The sequence below is a fragment of the Elgaria multicarinata genome, chromosome 2 (assembly GCF_023053635.1).
Source record: "Elgaria multicarinata webbii isolate HBS135686 ecotype San Diego chromosome 2, rElgMul1.1.pri, whole genome shotgun sequence".
NCBI classification, from domain to species: Eukaryota; Metazoa; Chordata; class Lepidosauria; order Squamata; family Anguidae; genus Elgaria; species Elgaria multicarinata.
Window position 1 is genome coordinate 68,487,065 of NC_086172.1, and position 21,023 is coordinate 68,508,087.

Here is a 21,023-nt window from a genome sequence, read left to right on the forward strand (position 1 = left end):
CCCAAGGGATATTATTTCAGTATAACTAAAATACAGAAGAAAAAATAAAAGGGAAGAGTGTGATGCTTACCTTGCCAGTGCTATGCCAAATACACAGCCTCCTACAATGGACCAAAATCCAATCCAACCCGCATCTACCTGAAAAAATTGAGAGACAAAGGGAAACACAATGTTATATCAAGCAAAGTATAAAGTAATTAGGATGGCCTTTGCCATCTGTAAATAATCACTAGTATTCAGAGGTACAGTGCTGTGAATGTAGAGGTTGTATTTAGCTATTCATAGACCTATTCTCCATGAATCTGCCTATCTTTTAAAGCCATCTAAAGAAGTGACCATCACCACCTGTTCTCGCAGCAAATACAATTGAGTTAAATGATGTAGTGTGTGAAGAAACACTTCCTTTTGTCTCACTTGAAAAAGTCTACCGATCAATTTTACTTGGTGACACTAGGTATTAGCATTATGAGATAGGGATAAATCTATCTCTATCCAGTGCTCTTCTCCTAAAGATTTCTAAAATATTTCATTCAGTAAACTTTACAAATACATGTTTCAACAGACACCAATTTTGTCCTCTTTTTTTATAATCTGTAACTTTTAAAATATTTTTTACCGATTCCAACTGGTGTCACAACACTGAAAATACTTTTAGTATAAAATCGGGACAGTGCCGAGCGTATCTTGCTTGGTTCCTTTAGTTACCAGTTGCAAACCCAATATTTTGTCAGTGATGCATAAGCAATATTTTGCCAGTGGCACATAAGCAAAACAAACAAACAAAACATACATACGTACTTGGCTTATGTGAGCTGGGGTTAATACCCAGTCTAGAACACCAGACCACCCAGAGAAAACACCCAATGGTATAGCATAGGCTAGCGCAATCATCAGAAACCGGGGATTGCTGTAAAAGAAAAGAAAAATTAGGAATTGCTTTTCCAATGTATGATAACATAGAAACCTAATTTCTATTATATATAAATACTTCCCCCTTCTTATGGGTCCATAAGGGCAGGTTCTTCTGTAGATACGTTACTGGATAGAAAGAAATTGCAGTTGGTTAATGGAATTCTACTGAGCTGTATTCTGACTGATTCCCACATGTATTGTCAGGAACACGTTTTCTACTGAACAGATGTCTCAGGACTCTAAAGGTTGGAGGTGGGATACTTTATTTTGTCTTATAACCATGATTCATGCAGACAGGGGTGGTGCTGAAATGTCATAGTGGCAAGGGCACATCGGCTTCTCCTTATCTCCACAATTGCTATTTATTAGATTTCTTACCCATCTCTCAGAACACAGTCTTCCCCGCCCCCCCAATACATTATTTTCAGTATAACCAATTCATATAATGAAATACCATTTTTAACAAATTTAAAATAAACCAGTTGTACTAAAAATTAAGATCAAAAACAAAGCTAATCCAAAACCTTAACTAATCAACAGAAGAAGGAGCATGTACAATAAAACCGATTCAATTAAAAGCCAGGAAAACATAGTAAATTTTTAAAGCCCTCTAAATAGGTGAGGCAATTTCACAAAGTAGGGGCCACCACTGAGGAGCCCATATTACTAGTGTCAATCAACCTTATAAGGATTATCTTAAAAAATGGGCCAATTCATATCGGTGTAGGCAGTCCTCCAAATAACTTGAACCAAACCATTAAGGGCTTTAAAGGTCAAAACCAGCAATTTCAATTGGGTCTTGAAACACATTGATGACCAGTGCAGCTGCTACAGAATTGGTGCATTATGATCTAGCCATCTAGATCCAGGAAGCACTCAAATTGTCGCAACCAGCTGAACTTTCCAAGTTCTCGCACCCCCACATAGAAAGGAAGCCCCATTTCAGTAATACAGTCGGAATAACTGAGGATAGATCCACTGATTAGAAAGGGCCACAGCTAATGTATGAACCACATTCGGTAAATGGCACTCCTGGCTACCACTGACACATATGCTTCCACAGCCAGCACTGAATCACAAAGTACTCCCAACCTACGGACTAGAGGGAATACAATTCTGTCCTACAATGACTGGATTCCTCTATCCAGATCAACTATTTTACCTACCTACAGTATGTCTATTTTGCCTCAATTACACTTAGTGTGTTTGCCCTCATCCATCCTAGAACCTCTTCCAAGCACCTGTTCAATAGCCTTCCTAGTTCTATAGCCTTCCTAATATTAGTAGGTGGAAAACAAGAGTTATCCTCCCACGACTTCCTCCAGCAATTTCATGTAGATAATTAATAGCATGCTGGACAAAACAGAATAATGCAGTACCTCACAAACCCACAGAGCAGAACAGATGTTCCTCAGCATCACTTTCCAGGACCTACATGACAGGTATGGAACCAATGTAACACTGTGCCTCCTAAGACCACCCTAGCCAGACAATCCAGAAGGATACTATGGCTGATGATATCAAAAGTTGTTGACAGGTCCAGGAGATCTAACAGGGTCATGTTCTCCCTGTCCATTTCCTAGTGTTTCTATCTTAAAACCAGACCTCATCCCAGATTGAAATGGATCAGAATAATCAGCATACTCCAAAATTACCTGGATGAGAAGCCCCTACCCACTCCAGAACCTTGCTCAAAAATGGAAGATTAGATATATGCATAGTAGTTATCAACTTTTTTTAGAAACCCGATTCTGCCTCACTTCGGAACAACAGGTACAGACACTCAAAGCTGGTGGAGTGCTGGCCGGGGTACCTGACCAGAGAGATGGATTCCTATGGCCAGGTTTACCCACTCTCCACTCCCCAAGCTGCATATGCTGGGTACACTAAGGAGAGGTTCACATCTCCCCCTTCGTCCCCCAGTTTCATAATACCAAACAGTCTTCACTATAACCCAAGTATTTCATGAATCATTTGGAAGCCCAGTTTGCATGTTGGGCAGTATAAAAATGAAATAAATAAATAAATAAATAAATCTCAAAAAAGGGAAGAGAACCAGTATGTGAACCAGCCTTGTGTGATTCATACAGTGTTCACAGAAGTTATGTGGGGGAGGAGAGGTTTGAATCACTCTTCCACTCTTTCAGTAGTGCCCCACAACTGAATGTATGAAGCAGGGAAAGGCGTAGGTTGGCTTGCTTAATTCATCCAGAGCTATTGCCCTGCATTCACCTTAGTGTGCTTCCCCTTTGTAGTAAACTGATATCTGATGTGCATATGTTGATTTAGTGGGAGGCTAGCAGATGGATAATACTGTCTTGTGAAAGGATTTTAGGCTAAATGACCTGTTAGTCTCTTCCAAGTATATCACTATGAACAATCAAAGCACATATACAGATGCAGAAACAACTAATAATGTATTTTGCTATTTCACTTAACATTGCTGTTGCCAGGCTCTTGTTTTTTGGCACCACATTTTAAAACATTAATTATGTTTCAGAATTACTGTGATCTGTAGAGCATGCTTCTCCTTCAGACTTTCCTCGTCTTCACCACTATTATTTTTTTATAGTTGACAGTTTATAATGCCTTTTTATTGAACTGTCTGAGTGCTAACATGTGTTAGAAACCACGAGAGTCAGTTCAGTAAGTGATAAAAGCAATGAATTTTAGCAATGAATTCAAATAGTATTTTTCAACTTCATTTATTGCTTGTTATAACCGAGTTCACCAGATCTCTGGACTGGTGTACATGTCAAATAGTAAATACTTCAAAAATGAAATTGCAAAAGAATCCGTATTATTTATGAAGAATATTAAAAACAAATAAATACATTGATGGTACAAAACTTTCAGAATCTGAAAGCATGCCAGATCCCTCTTAACCACAAATAATTTATCCATTTGACATGGGGAAAAACTATTAAAAGTGTTGAAAGTGAAAAACATGCAAAATGGCAATGCTTCAGGGATCCATATGTAACATCCAACATACATATACCAATGTAGCCTTAACTCATTGATTCTTTTCTTATTCCGCAACCACAGAGATTGTGCCTCACACGTGTAAAAACGTATCTGGAAACAGTCTACTCCGTACTATGGTATATCTTTGGCAAGATTTCTATACTGCCCAAGAGCTCCGGCTATTGGGCGGTATAGAAATGTAAATAAATAAATAAATAAATAAATAAAAAGTAGAACAAAATCCAGTCATCTGGTAACTCTAACATCCCAAGCACCGTGGGCTAATTCATGAATTGGGCACATCTTCGCCATACCCTACAGTTCTAGTATTCTTATAGGAATTCCTATGTGCATAATGAGATGCTCAAGCACCATTTCTCCATACTCTTTAATGTAGCAGAATAAACTATGCACTTTCTAGGACTAAGTGAATGAAGTAACACTGAAGAGCAGACGCACACAAACCAAGTCATTATCAGGGCCACTTTTAGTTTATTTGGTCAAAGAGGGGCAAATCATTGAGTTAATCATGGAAAATTTCTTCCTATAATTCTAAATTCATGTTTTTCCTGTTGCAAGCTCAGGAGTGACCAGGCTTTAACAGCAGATTGCTCTAATGTTGAGGAAGTGTGAATACAGTACATTCTGGTCATAAGTGAAGTCAAAACAAATCTCATACATTCCTAAACATGGTTGGCTGGCTGCAACAGACTAGAAAAATTGGCACAAATGGCTGCTGTAGTTGAAATTTTCCAAATAGTGAAGAATAGTGCAACTGGCCCAAAGGCATTACGGGTGTTAATGAGTGATGAAGACCTTTCATGATAAAGATTTGTTTTGAACGTATCTCAGCATAAATGCCATAGCACCATGGAATTGTGGGAATTGTTTTTATAACATAAGCCATTGTTGAGCTTTAAATCAAAATACTGCTGAGGACTAATCGTACATCATACAAGATGTAATTCATTCTTATCCTACACCCTTTTGATCCCTGCTCAAACCTACAGAAATAGGTCCTACCTGGACGAGGCTCTCATTACCTTTTGATGCTATTGTTAAAAGCAACCAAGAAGGTACAATGTAATATGCATGTAAGCACTTGAAACATTTTCTTAATTATTCTCTTCTTTTCAGATGTATGACAGGAACCCAAGGAGGAAACACAGGAAGGTATTTTGCCATCATTTATCCAACAAACAATATCTGTATATTTACAAAATCAGACCCAAGATGCATATCGGAGTTATCTATGTATGCACCGTAAGCAGCAAATTATCTGTGAAAGTGCCCTATACAGAAAACTCTTTAACCTTTCTCAAATAAATAATGTCTCTGACCTATAGAAACCATATGAGGAAGAAAGAATCATAGCTTCACTTAAGCAAGGCACTCATGCCCAACCTTTTAAAAAGGGTAGTGTTAAGTATTCATTGCACACTCCAAAAAGAAAGGTTTGATGTCTTGATGCAAGGAAACACTATTTAAATATTTACAACAGGTATCTGATGTAAAATGCTGAAACAGCAAATACGATCCTGTGTAAATGTGCTATTCCCAATCCCTACTCTTGTCCACCAACAGAGTAAACTATATTAGGTCTCAGTACAGGGAGAAAAAGCTCAAATATGGCTGAGTTCAAGTAAATATAGATTTTAAATTGGAAGGAGAAAGATGAAGAGGAAAGGAATCTGAACACCATGAATGGCCATCTCAATTAAGGCAAAGAGACATGCCCAAGAAACAGCACTAAAGGATTCAGAATTTTCTCCCTCTTAAAAACAAATCACCTTCACTGTTCACTGAAGGTGAAGCTGTAAAAGTTCCATCGTCATCCTCGTTCTGTCAAACAAACTTGTCAGAAAACCCCCAAGAAAAAACTTTACGGCAGATGAAGGAAACAAGTGGCTACCTGCTTAGAAAGATATGTACAATTCTTAACTACTTCCATTTCAGAATAGCAGCAGAACATATAGCTTTGTCTTCTATACATATTACTATTTATACACAAGGTTATCTTAAAGCATTTAAAATAAATCAGCATTATGTTCAAAATTAAGAACTTTATTCTTTGCTGAGGATACAGTAACATGGGCCAATGTGTACTAATATTAAATTATGTTGGGAAGTGTTGGTATTGTGGTAAGGTTCACACTTCCCTACTAGCATTTTTGTGGAAGCTGATTTGTTGGTATGGGACGGAGTTTTGTGGAAACACACACACATATATAAATGATGCTGAAACAAGGGTGGCACTTTCAGTAGAGAAAGCACGACAGATCCATGTTATATGTGCATTAAGATTTTCAGTGGAGACTTTTCTAAGGTGGTGCCCCCATTTTGCAACGCCCTTCCAAAGGAGATACAATCGCTACATATTTTGTTTTCTTTTTGGTGCCAAGTTAAAACATGCCTTCCCCCCCTCCACGTATTTAACATTTAAAAAACAAAACAATAAATGGTTGTTGTATTTTTTGTTGGTTGAAGAATTTTTTGTCTCTTAATTTTATGATTTTTATATTGGATTTGTTTTTCAAAATCTGTACATTGCACTGGGATCCCTTGTGGATGAAGGGTGGTTTGTAAATTTCAATAAATAAAATCTAACATTTTTAGTCCAGGCACCACTGAATTCAGATACAGTTTTGGGACTCTTTTGAACATTACTTTGAAGAACTGAGAAGTTCCACAATTAACTCATGAATCCTCCTTCCCACAGGTGGGGAGATGTGCAGTTGCCTACTTTGGAGATTATTTGGAAGTATTCAGATAAAGTTTGAGAATCACCCTGTACCCTTTTCAGCTTCTCTGCACAATGTTCATTTTTCAAGGATCCTTAATTCTTTCTTCAAGGAAATGTAACCACAGGTAACTACCCAAGTCAAATTGCACAGAAACAACACTGATTGATCGCCCTGTTCCAAACATCAAAATTAATGAAGCAAGTAGAAAGTGTTTGAAGACTTTCTCTTAACAGCCCTATTTTCAAATTTCTTTTTACAGGTGACACAGTTAGAAATCTCTTGATTTTACACAGTGCTACTTGTCATTTATTCTCATATAAAAGGTGTTATAAACATAGTCTTCAACCAATGTTGGCTTTCTTATTAAGAAAGAAATGCAAGATTTCTCTTGTTTTTGTGCTTTTCCATTCACTGCTTAACCTTTTCAAAATTAGCAACATGTCCATTGTGTTGGCAGAATTCTTTGAACTATTACTGTTCCTTCTTTCTTTCTGGACATCACATCCTACACTTCACCTGCCATAATTTATAGAAATATTTTGCATTGCAGTTGTGTTCTGTTGTATTTACTGAGGCTTTAAAAATAAAAAATAAAATAGAAAACTCTCTATTTTAGGTCCATAAAAGGTAGAAGATCCATTCTGGGAGGAGGAAAATGGCTCATATAGCTGCTATATTACCTTCTGTTTGGAAGTCTCATTACATCTCAAGTTAGCAAACAATCTACCCTTTGCTACAAAAAGTATGACATGAACGCTCTCACTCCAGTTATATTTCTTTGTTTCCAGTTCATCTCTCTCTCTCTCTCTCTCTCTCTCTCTCTCTCTCTCTCTCTCTCTCTCTCTCTCTCTCTCACACACACACACACACACACACACACACACACACACACATATGTGTGTGTGAAGTTATTTTTAATCTCTGAGTATTTTAAGGGTAAGCACCTCCAAATTCACCTTCTACGCTCCCCAAAATGATTGGGCATTTCTGCCAGTTTATCTATGTTGCTTCATTGTCCCTGCTCCTCACCCTAACTTTCATACACCACTTGTCTCCTAGCTACCCAATCTCCATGAGTATTTTTGGTAATTTGTCCAAATGGCAACTCACTGCCAAATGGTGGTGATGGGGGCATGATGGGAATCCACATTACGTAAACAGAAGACATCTTGTACAAAGTCCTTTCCCCACTGCAATCCAAAATCCTTTCCCGAGTGTTAGGGGACCCTCAGGAAAGGATGAGAATGAGAGGATTCTCATAGCAGGAACGGGATTGACAGAATGCTGCCTGGCACCTACTTTTCAGCTCATGGTAGGCACCTTAAGGTGCTGTCATATATATATATATATATATATATATATATATATATATATATGATTAACTTCTTAAATACTTACTGTTGCAGATTTTTGTTTGAAATCCATTTCAAAAACCATATGCAATTACTTTATGCAGCACTTAACTAAGTTCTACACCAAAGTTTGTATACTGATTCCTGAAGGATTTGTTTGGTATAGTCTATAGATTTCTATGCCACAGTCTGTTTCTCAACAGAAGGAACTACACAGCTCCCATTTTGTTCCACAATATTGTTTCTAGTCAAGTTTCAGAGTTATGTTGGCAGCCTAATGTTACAATAGTGCAAAGCCTAATAATGCCACTTTCTCCCTGATTACAACAAAAAAAACTGTGTTTATTCTTTGCAATCATTTTGTTGTACAATTCTAGGAACAGTAAATATTTGGCTATCAAATTGTACTGAGCCTTCCCAGCTCAGTACAATTATTTAAAAGGAAGAAATGTGGAATTGGATCTGTTTGAGCCAGTGTTATGCTGGAATAAGGACCAGCTTCTTTTAAACACATTCTCATTCTACTGAACACCAAAAGAAAATTCACAACTAGATTGATGGGAGCCTTGTCAAAATCAGTCAACATTTTGGCAATGATCTTGACACTATCTATTTAGCATGTCTGTATGCCTTTTAGCCTCAACTGGATTGAGATATCATATGATAGAGCTATTAAACACGTTCAAGGGAAATCTTAACAAATTGAATCTTCACCTATGAATACAAATGATATTCTAAACTTCTTAGAGCCAAATTTCCCCTCTGGGCAAGATATACGAAGCCAATGAATGCAATTCATAATCTTTCACTTCAACCACACATGGGCAGTCGACCTACTAAAGGTTATCAGACTTGAACTCAACAGATTAAAAGTAATATTTGATACCATTACCATTGCAAACTATTATTTGGGAAATAATTTCAAATCCACTAAGACATTTACATAGATGGTTTAGAACAGGGGTTCCCAAACCTTTCGGACTGGTGAGCACATTTTGAATGTTAAGAATGTTGTGGGTACTTTCACAAAATGGCTGCAATGGATAATCTATTATCCATTTTCAAAGAAAGCAAATTGATAAGGCCCAGAGATAATTTACTTGGCCAACAAAGGCAGAGATGAGGTCTGAGCACCAACTGCCAAATCACATATAAGCCCTCAAATATTACAACAAAATATACATTACACAGAAGGCAAACTGGTGATGATCACAGAAACACACAGAAGCAGAACAAAAAGATGGAACTGGAAACAGCACATTGCTTTGCAGCATGCTAGCCTCCCGGGATTTTTAATTAAAAAATAATTTTACAGAATCTAAAGACATTATAAAATGAGATTAAAGGAGCCTGGCTGGCATGAATAGAGGTGTCCATGGGCACTATGTTGGGGACCCCAAGTTTAGAACACCATTGAAAACCCCTTTGCACAGGAGGATGGGCTCTGATTAAAGTCCAGCAAACATTTAAAATATATAATTAATAAAGTCAATTCATCAAAGTCTAGGCAATATTTAAATACTTCTAACTTCCTAATCTTTTAAAATTAAATCGGATGTTCTTAAGTGGAAAATACCACTCTATAACTGATTATAAAAGTTGTAGAAGCAGAAGGTTAAATATATGCCCTTAATAGCCATGACAGACAGCCAGGGAGAGCAATCCTAACCTTGCCAGATAGAGATATGCTGCGGAGCCATTGCTGCCGGGGCATTAGTATTATTATTCGCCAATTTTTCTTTCAACAGATCCTTTTCTTTGCCCCATCATTGATTCCCTCCCCACCTGATTCTGGGACCTCACTGGGGAATGGAGAACCACCCCTACATCAGAATATTCTGTTTCAAGTCCTTCTGCTGCTGATAGAATTATGCCTGTGGAGATTTTGGTGGCTAAAACTGGGGCCTCAGGGTGGACACCTACTCTCACCGCTGGAGAGAGACCTACACAGCAACCCAACCCCCTACAGCCAGCAGATCTAGGGGCTAAAATTGTATTGTAATCTATCATCCATTCTGCAAGGCATCAGTGCAATATCCGCTGCATCACCAACGCAACATCACAAGTCATGGTTCAGCAAAATGTTAAAAGAGATTACACTGGTGGGCCAACTCAAAACAGCACAAGAATTAGAGGAGAAGTTAGTGGGAACAGCCAATAGAGTGATGCCTCTAGGCTTAATCCATCCACATCGAGAGGATGTCAGATCTCTTTACACCACCTATTTCGAACATTAAAAACAAGACTTAACTCAAAAACATGAACACCAAGTCCCTATATAATTTTATCTTATATCTTGCCTCAAGGGGAGATTTGATTCTCTCATTTCCATGGCCTGACTTTACTATTTTATTAAAGTTTCTCACACTGATCATACAACACTGACATCAATATTGATGCAGACTGAAGCTCAAAGATTACAAAAGAAAGGCTACAAAAAATACACACAGGACAAAGAGCCCACACAACCACTACCACCACAGTACACCATGCAAGGATAGTACAAAGCAGCCTTTTGTTGGCACCCACAGAATCGGATGGTAAGGATATTTTTTTACCCACCCATCTATTATTCTAGCTAAATTTAATTTATGCAACATGACTCAGTAAAGAAAGTACTCATCTGAAATTAAGAGTCTCATGATCAAGTATGATTGCAGGTGAATATACTCTAATAACAATGAAGTTTATGTCTGAAGATGCCAGCTGTCAAGATTATAAAATTTGCACTACATATACATCTGATGCACTTTATGCATTTCTTACAGAACTATTTAAAATTATTTCTCCTGTGATAGATTATTCCCTAAAAGCTACCCAGGAGAAAAATGTCAAAGACAGGCATTTGAAGGCTCAGGTACAGGGTGTGACAGCAAGTTTCAATGGCACCAAAAATCAAAAAACAGCTAACAAAGTATTAGACTGCTTTTATCTTATTAATCATTTCCAGTGTTTGAAAGCAGAGCCCCACAGACAGAACCATATCCATTTTTTAAGTATTACAGAGTTGTTGTTTTTATTTTAAAAAGGTTGGTAAATGTAAACTTTTTTAGTTCATCATTCAATTTTACAGGGATCTCAAATTCAGCATTTAGAGTACTGTGAACAAGCTTCTATTTTATTAACAGTTCCCAGATGGAGGCCTGTCAATAGACATTTTATATTCCACCTGCAGATCTAGCTGTTATTCAGGTTTTTATTTGACAGTAACATTTTTACAACACAGCCTGCAGGCAGACAGGAGGCTGGCACTCTGATGACAGCAATAGTAAGGTTGCCAAGTGTCCTAAATCAAAAAGGCTACTTTAAAATAATCTTGGATAGTCTACAGTCCATATTGACTGGCCAAGTCTGCTTTTGGCCCCAGAAAAGATGAGATTCAAACTAGGTGTGCCCCAATTAATAGAACAATTTGGTTCTCACACTCTGTGTCCCAGCTGTGCCAAACTTCTTTGAAAGTAATTCTTTTCAGAGATAATGTTGCCTTGAACTTTGAAGAATTGTAACAAGGTGATAAGAACTGAATTTGGAATTATTAACAACAAAAGCATAGTGAGGTTTGTGCATATGGCACAATTCCACAGGAGTGCAGACAACTCAGAGTGGGTTGTATGTAAAATTCAGTTTCCTGAAAATCTCTGCTTTCATTTTAAGGAACAACAAGTTTCTTAAAGTCTGTAAGTAATGCCCACTGAAATCTTAGAACACACGGGGGATGGCTGATCAAGTTTTCCAGTTGTCGGGGGGGGGGGGGGGGAAACAGCAAACCAGAATAAATTATGCAAAATAAGAGAATCACCAAGTATGCCGATTTGTAGTATTTGTCCCTAATATCTGAAAACATGGGAAATCACATTCCTTGTCTGGATAAAGAAATGCAGAGGGACAGATCTTCCAGGGGTGAGTGCCAGCAGATGCAATCACTGCTCTCTCTTCTTCACACCCATGCCTCCACTCCCCTTGGTATATATAGACCACAAGCACTGCAAGGAACTGAGGGTTTGGGGTGTCTCCCAGATCCCCAGTCAGCCTTTCATTTTAATGAAACACAAGGTGTTCCAGCTTCAGAAAGGAATGGCTGGGATGGGAAATGAAGGGGCACAGATTTCACATGAATATACAGTATGAAATTGCTTTATAATGAATCAGAGCACTGGTTAATCTAGCCCAGCACAGTCTACTCAGCCTTGCTACCTGGGATTCTTTAACAAGAGATGCAAAGGATTGAAACTGAATCTCCTTCATGCAAAGTACTTTCTCTAATATAGAGCTATGTCCTCTCCCCATTATGCTCCCGTGTGTTGCCAGAAAACCCATGCCAAGAAAGGGGAGAATTGTGGAGGGGAGGGAAGAAATGAGGATCTATTAGTGACTGAAGAACAAGAGTGGAGGGAGAAAATATGCAATTTCCCAAGCCTTGGGGAAATTGCGCATTTTACCCCACTGCATTAATGGCAGCCGCCATTGACACAGCGGGTGGAGGAGGACAAAGGGCACATGCAGGTCAGGGCAGAAGTGAGTTCCACCCAGACTTGCACCGTGTTTGTCCTACAGGAGCCATGAGTTGAAAATCTGCCCAGTGCATCTGTGAGGGCCTGGAAAAGCTGGACAAGGGGGCACTCAGCCCCCTCATGGGCCCAGGCGGATTTTCACCCCATTGCTAAGATCTATTGAGCCTTTCAGAAAATCACTCTGCTCAATGGTGCTCCACCTGCAGAAGAAAGGATCATCCCCTAGCTTTTTTTTTAGGAATATAAAAAAATGCTGTATAGTTTATTCTCCTTACATAATTTGGTGTTGACTGGCAAAGATACTTCATTTTAATTCTCCTTTGCTTAAAATCTAATCTTCATTAAAGTTCATAACTGATTCAGCTTGTTACTTAAGATTAACAAGTTAATCTGTTTATCAGCCTTGTTAAATATTCTGTTATAATATATTTCTATTGTGCCACATTAATCATGCTTGGGACTGTTCAGCCTTCCAACCTCAGTAAATCACTTTGGAAAGCTGTACACCTGGTGGTATATAAATGTTTGAAATAAATAATAAACATTATTACGAGCAGAAAGTGCTGCAATCTCCTATACCAAGTTGGCCACGGTATACATACCTTAATAGCCTACAAAAACTTCTTCTATAGCTGAGCCTCTGGCTAGCTGCAGCCACACTGGGTGGAAATGGAGGGCGTGATGGGAAGTAGGCTAGTGCTGCAGAGAATATCAGAGCCACAATGCCAAATTCTATGGGGATACAATTAAGAAAGAAACCAAAGTGAGAAATGAATTATGGTAGATGATATGCGTATTCATAAAATATCACAATTGATCCACAGGAGAATTGTTCTCAGATGACTTAAAAAGGTAATTTGAATGCTGTGGGAACAGCAGAGAATTAGACCTACGGACATCTAAATGGCTAACTAAACGTACGGAATGAACAAACACATACAATGCTGTTGTTCACAGGCTCCCCAATATCTTGCTGTCATTGCCAGTCCCAACATTGTTAAGACAGGCAGCTGGGATTGACCTGGAACCAGTGCTCTGAAGGCTGCATGTGTATTCAACATCTGGTTTTAAAAGACAATTGCCACTGAAAAGGCCTGATCTTTCCCCTGGCTGAGAGATGCAGAATGTCCCAGCCTTAAAGGGACAGGCATCTAGAACATCTCCATATTATTCCTCCCAGTGAGCAACTGGCTGGGGAGTAATGGCTATTCACCTCAGGCTATGCAAGCAAGTGGGGAATTGAAACATCCAAGTTAAATATATAAGATGCAGCTTTACTGGGACAATGTATGTGAAGAGCTTATAATAATCTAAAGCCTTACATAAATTCTGAGGAATATTTTTAGGACTGGGAAACTAATTACAAAAACACTGAATAATACTCTGAAGAAAGGAATGAGGAGCAGACAGGACACTGATAAAAGGTAAAAGGAGCTGCAGGGAGGTAGTTTCCTAAATAAATTATTACATATGTACTAGATGAGATATCAAACAATTGTCCAGAAAGTTGTCTAATATTCAGAAAAAGTCTAGTCATGGTTTTAGATACAGTGGTGTTAAATCTTTGAAGGAGCTATCAACCTTAGCACAGAATTAAATGTAAGAACAGAATGAGACAAGACCAGCAGGTAGGGGCATACCAAAAGATGAAGTATAGATGAACATTTGACAAGTAAAGACAATAGTTGTGACATGAGAAAAGATGAAAGAAAATCCACAAGAAGAATTCAAGCAGAAGGCCAGCTTACTGGGATAGATCAAAGTGGATCCTAGTCTAACGTCCTGTGCACTTGAGTAATTGATTCGGCATCAGCACATATTTCTAGTTCGAGTTTATGCTTGTGTCACATTGTACTAATCCTAGTCTTGATGGCTTTTTAGCAGATAAGGTGGTATATAACCCCTCTGTGGAGGGATTACCTTCATTGTGAGTTAGAATTCCACCCCTGCTTGTAGTTTCCTGTATTCAAAGATGTGGGAATAGCCCTGACCAAGAGAACTGTAGCACAAAACTCATAAAGTCGAAGGCTGCGTTTGGATGACCATGGAGGTGAAAGGTGCCAATATGGCTTCTTCCCCCACCCTGGCCACATATGCGACCACAGTTTGCATAATTACTTTCAATGCAGCGCAGATTGCCATGTTGTCCAATCCTGTTGTGGTGCACAGTGGGAGTGGCTTTTTATCAATGCCAGTTTGTAGTAGAATGCCTACTACAAACCATGGATTGGTGTGTGGGTAAGACGCCACTGTGCTGGTATTTGGATGACATGGCAAGCCGTGCTGCATTGTGGGTAATTATGCAAATCATGGGGGAGGGGAAGAAGTCAGGATGCCTTCTTTTGCCCCAATGATTGTCTGAACCCAATCAATGTGTCTTGACACTATAGAGATTTATATGAAGCTTCACTCAGTAGAAACAATGCTCCAAATCAAACATTTTCAAAACATAACCAGTGAACAGGTCTACATGAATGAGAAATCTATTATCTGAATCTTTACCTGCCTAGTGACAGCTGAATTGATCTCAAGTAGCCACTCAGAGGAGTGTTTAGTATATAAGCTCCTCACCATGCCAATACCTGGCCCAATTTCCTTCCATTCTAAATTTTAATATTCAGGGTTGTCCCAATGTAATAAAAAATGTTTTTGGTTGGGGTTTTTGTCTTGCACAATAAAGGATTTAATACCTTCAGGTGCATACTTGGGAGGAAAAGGTTTTGTAATAAGATAACACCCCCTGAAGAGGACAATATTGCCAGGTGCTTATCACTTCATCTCTCCCTACCCAAAAAAGTATTGATTTGCAATAATAATAATAATAATAATAATAATAATAATAATAATAATAATAATATATTTTTTAAAAAAACAGTGCCTGCCAAATCTGCTAAACGAAGGTTAAAATAGTGGCAAATATGCTGGTATTAAGCTGCATTCAATTAAGTTGTAAAGAAAGGGTACAGTAATATGGAATTTATTCACTACAGCAGATCATTGGCATAGTATACCTGTCTGCAAAACCAGGGTAGCATAATTTTCCCCATAGTGAACTGGTGTTGTGGGTAGTTCATAACCACTTCATTGCTAGTAGCATCAGGTGGCTGGCCATTGCCAACAGGGGTTTTTCTATATGCCCTATTTACTCCATCATGGTTGCACGGTGGGGTTGCATTGCTTATATGACGTAGCTGCCAACTCACAGCCATGACGGGCTTCCCCTCCCCCCGAAACTGTGCTTTTTGAAAGTGTTGATTTACTGCGACTTCCCCCTTTTTTCCAAGGTCACCACGTTGTTTCTTCGTGCGTCAGTGGTGGCCTCGGTTCAGGTAATCCAAGCGGGCATTGCTCTGGGCGTATCAGGTAAACGCAAGAATGCAGTGTAGGGGGCAGGCTTGACCAGTCGAACGGCCACCGCTGCTGCAGTTTTTCTGCCCAGATAGCCCGCGCTCCCTCTTGCCATCTAACTTTATCGTTTCCACCTCGCAGCAGCAATGTTGTGGGGGTTTGAGGGAATCAGATATCAACGCAGCATCATATAGATGCTTTGTCTATAATCCTGTATAGATTACAGGATTATAGACAAAACGGGGCATATGAGAAAGAAAAAGAAAGTATCGGTCTGCTTAGGGGAACCCCAAGTTCTGCAAAAGTCCGAAAATATTTAGGAAAAAACCATAAAAGGTTTAAAAAAATCCCACAAAAATTCTAAAGAGCCCAATAATAACTGAGCATGATCAGTGGCTACAGATTATTGGGAGGGAATGGTAAATCAGGGAATGGAAATGATTCTGGAAGAGGCAACGACTGGTGGCTAGCACACTGGAGAACACTCTATGCTGCAACATTTCATTTCATTTTATTTTTATTTAAAATTTTCAAACTTAACATATAAGTGCACCCCCCACCTCGGGATCTCATTCCTGATTCCAAAATCTCATACTTTCTTCTGCTGGTGGTTTCCCACTTCCCTTAAAAAACACGAATATTAGCAACTGTTTCCAGATTCCTTCAAAATCATTTGTTTTAGCTATACCTCTTCTCAATTTAATATTACAAGTCAATTTATCATTAATAGCTATATCCCATACTTCTTTGTACCATTCTTCAATACAATAATCTCCTTGAATCTTCCATTTCGTTTCAGATGCCACTTCCTTTTCCTATTTCCCTTTGTCTGGCAAAATAGAAACAGGAATGCAGAACAGAACAAAGCAGAGAGGAAGAGGTGGGCTTAAAATATCAACAACATTTTTTAATCATATCATGCTAAGCTAGTTATAATACTGCGGCTGTTTGCAAGCAAGTAGCTTTTATCCAAACAGTTATTCTCCCCACAAAAGGACACATAAGTATATATTTTTGGCATGCAGCTCAGTTTTTCAGGCTTGCTTGGTTGAAACACACACACACAATATGTAATATATGAATTGGCACTGAAGATTAGGAGAAAAGATGGAATATATTTATAAATATTTACCTTGGTGCAACTGTGTACCACCCACATAAAGTAATATGTAAAGTGTGGCAGTAAAGTACAGATATTACACAACCTCAGGTGTTAACAAACAAATAACATCATGTCTAGAAATACTTCCAAGAACCTCTCACATTTTTTCTAGGTTTCAGGAAAAAAAGAAAAGAAAGGCCACCATACAAAGCAATTAAGTATCAAAGTACTGCTTTGAACAACTCTTCAGAGTTTCATCTAAAAGCTTCACCATGGCTTTTAAAACATTTGCCAAGTAACACAGAAAAACATTTTAACTAGTTCCCAATTCAAGAGTTTTGGAAACTAATGGGAGTTAAAACTCTTCTCTAAGAAAATCATTAACTTTTACATCAATTTTCATGTTTTCATAGTATTTGGTCACTTGTTACCAAATCAAATCAAGTGTCTTTAGCTATATTGTAATGTTTCTATATACAAACATGATACTCAAGTGTTTTTTTTTTATCTCTGAACAGACCACTATTTTAAAAAAAGAAATAGGCCCTGCAGACCACTTCTCCTTTGAACATTTGATAATCTCTACTTAGACTGCTGTCTCAATACCATCCTTGCATCACATTCATTCAGGAAGGGAAATGCATGGCAGTCTTCTCAGTGGCTACTTTCCAACTCTAGGGCTGCCTTATTTAGAAATACAGAAAAGGCCAAATATTTTCTGGCTGAAGGGGGGAAATTGCAAAATTTCATGCTCAAATACTGACCACAAGGACAAGTAATGTTGGAATATATTTCTAACATTTATTGTCTTGTCTTTCTTCTTAAATAACAAAACAAAAAAAGCAGCAGTTCTCCCCCCCTCCCCCCAGAAATGACCCCATGAACTGGGTTCTAAATTCCTATTGGATCCTGCTCATTATTCTGATGTGGCATTTCACATTTGATCAAAACCAGACTATAGTTTTTCTGTTTGGGCTGGTATAAGTGAATGGGGCTAAGCTAGCATGGAGTATTTTTAAGAAGCAGTACTTTAAAGAGCAGTTTATTGTTTTATTTGATTTTGTTTTAAAGTGGTTATCTACCATGGATCCAGATTCAGGCGAGATATATCTACATAAAAACAACATTATTTTGCTAGCAATTCAAAATTGATTTACAATGGCAAGTAAACTACAGAGACTTACACAGCTTCTAGATTTTATTGATGTATGAAAAACTGAGCTAGTATTGAAATACTGAGAAAGAGCAATAGGCCAGTTTTATTTTAACACACTAACATTTTGGCAGAAAAATGTTTGCCAAGGAGACTGTGTAGGTGGAAAAATCTGGAACATATATTAACATTGGAATGACTGGTATTATTCAAGAAGAGTGTAAAATCAACAGCTACACACTACACAACTGATGTTTGGCATTTAAGATAAAGGGCAAATAATTCTAAAGCTTATACTAACGTAGATTTTCAGAGGAGTCACTAGAGGGCAGTGACAAACCCATAACAGATGCACATTATGTACTTAAGTGTGAAAATACTTCTATAATACCTGCATATAATACAGCCTCAATCCGGTCCTTTATATGTTCAGAGCTGCTTCCAGGTGGAAGTGGAATTGTAGATGTGCCATTCGGCCCTGGAACCACCAAAGGTCCTACTAAAAATGCACATGCTCCACCAAAGTAACTAATCAACGATGCAACAGCTGTGGCGGTGGCACGCTCATCTGGTGAAAACCACGTAGTGGAAAGGAACGGAGCAGCACTGCTCACAGTTGGGCCTGCCAATCCGTTCAACAGCTGCCCTCCATGAATCAGCCTGGAGAGAAAGCACAAAACAGACATTTACTTGCCATGTCCAGTGCCCCAATAGTACACTGAGAACCTGCGGGAAGGGAGGATTCAGTTTCTCCCTTCGTGCTAGGCTTTGGAGACATTCAAAAGATGGTCCCTGAGCATTTCCAAAATCTCATAAAAGGCAAGAAACTGACTCTTCCCCTTCTTCTGAATTCTCATCATGCACCAGAAGACAAAGGGATGGAATCAGTGGTAAGTACAACAGCTGGCTATAAAGACCAGCCCACATTTGTGGACCCCTGATAATAATCCACGTGATAACATTTAATGTTGCTCACCCAATAGATTATGGAACCCATATCTCTTAGATGAAAATAATGATCTGAAAGAGCCTAATCCTCTTGCCTGGTTATTATTTTAAGTGCTTAAAGTTCATTGTATTCACTTAATAGGAAAAGGCACCTTAAGAATAAATGGTTTCAACTATTTAAAAGATACAGTAATACACTGACATAGGTTAGAATTTCTAAATGATACATGGAATCCAGGTGTATTTGCAAAATGTAACGAATCACACTTGGTGGGAAGCTCCTGTAGGATTAAGCTTCTCACAAATACAGTTAGCAGCTCCTAAACAGAGAACGGAAAATACACTTTGTCAAAAGGAAGTTGCCCTGGCAGCATGAATTCTATATGCAATTTTTAATCATTATTTATGGATATGCCATTTGTACTCCAATTTTCAAGAAAGGGGCAATGACACATGTCAACTTTCTGGTAAGAATTTGAAATACCAAACAGTCAAAGAAAAACAAAAGCATGAATGCTGACAACTCTTCACCAGCACTGTATCCACTGCGGAATTTTGCTGTATGAGCACAGAAAATCAGAGTAAATCTGATGTGCAAATTAGGTAGAAGTGATGTGAACATGTTGTAGCACCCCGGTAGTGGAATATCCTCCTCTTGGAGGCCCGACTGGCACCATCACTGGCTTCATTTCAGTGCCAAGTTAAAACATGGCTCTTTATCAAAGCCTTTGAGGGCTAAATTCTCCATGGTTACACATAGTTTTAATTGTTTTTATTACTTTAAAAAGTTCTACTGGTTTAAATTTGTTAATGCTTTAATACTTTTTTATCTGTGTAAACTATTTAAGTTTAGACTCTTCTGATTTTATCTGCACACCACCCTGAGATCCCAGTGATATAGGGCAGGATACAAATGTTTTAATAAATGAATAAATAAATGTATTTTTTCCTTTTAGTTAAATGTTGTAAATACATCTGAAATCAAGGATTTCAGAAAAAACTTTTAGAGGGAAATGACCTCTTATATACCATGACACAACTGTTGAGGTAGATTTACATATTGAATGACAAGATCTCTTGTTAAAAAAACTCACAATATGACTAAGAACTTGCTAATATATATTTTGCACAAATGATGCCCCTGTATGACAGACAGAACCTCCCAAGGGAAAGCCCCAAGTGTTGGTAAATTCCATTATTTACTAATTTTATGTACTTAGTATAAATGCTAATATGCTGCTTTTCAGGGAAAAGACTTTCTAAACAGAATTACAAAAGATAATTTCCTCAAAATACATGGCAGGAATATTATGTTTCCAAATGATTTACAGTACAATCCACTTGCAATCCTTCCAGTACACACCCCTAATGATAATTTTTTTACCCATCCATCTCTGATCCATTCTGCGATGCCTACCAAAATAGTTCTCAGCCCTCATATCTTTTCCAACCATGGCTCCACCTCCCACCTTACATGGTACAATGCCTCCATCTGTGAAACTTTGTTCAAATGACAAAAGTTTTCTGAATTTGAACAGCACTCTGTTTCAGGTATGGTTTACAGTAAACTGTCTCAACTTTGCTTTCCAAATCCCTTAACATCTGCGTGACAGGCAGTAATTCAGCAGGTCATGGAGCTGTGTCTACCCTGTGCCTGCTTACCCTACCCTGTGCCTGTTGGCATTCTCTTCCCCTCCTTATTGTTTTACTATGACTTTATTAGATTGTAAGCCTATGCGGCAGGACCTTGCTATTTACTGTTTTACTCTGTACAGCATCATGTACATTGATGGTGCTATATAAATAAATAAATAAATAAATAATAATAATAATAATAATAATAATAATAATAATAATAAGCACCACAGAGGAGCAATTGCTGCTACTTCTCCCTCTAAGACAGCAGTTCTCAACCTGTGGGTCGGGACCCCTTTGGGGGTCGAATGACCCTTTCACAGGGGTCGCCTAAGACCATCGGAAAACACA

General features: G+C 38.3%; 1 protein-coding gene across 1 annotated transcript in view; it reads right to left on the reverse strand.

Moving 5' to 3' along the window:
* The window catches only part of SLC49A4 (solute carrier family 49 member 4), a 99,117-nt gene that overhangs the window by 38,689 nt on the left and 39,405 nt on the right, over positions 1 to 21,023 (reverse strand). Inside the window, exons 3-6 of the mRNA XM_063116680.1 lie at positions 18,481 to 18,749; positions 13,089 to 13,218; positions 799 to 907; positions 71 to 138 (exon numbers count right to left, since the gene is read on the reverse strand). Coding sequence (XP_062972750.1) covers positions 71 to 138; positions 799 to 907; positions 13,089 to 13,218; positions 18,481 to 18,749 — 576 coding nt within the window. The remainder of the gene's footprint in view (positions 1 to 70; positions 139 to 798; positions 908 to 13,088; positions 13,219 to 18,480; positions 18,750 to 21,023) is intronic.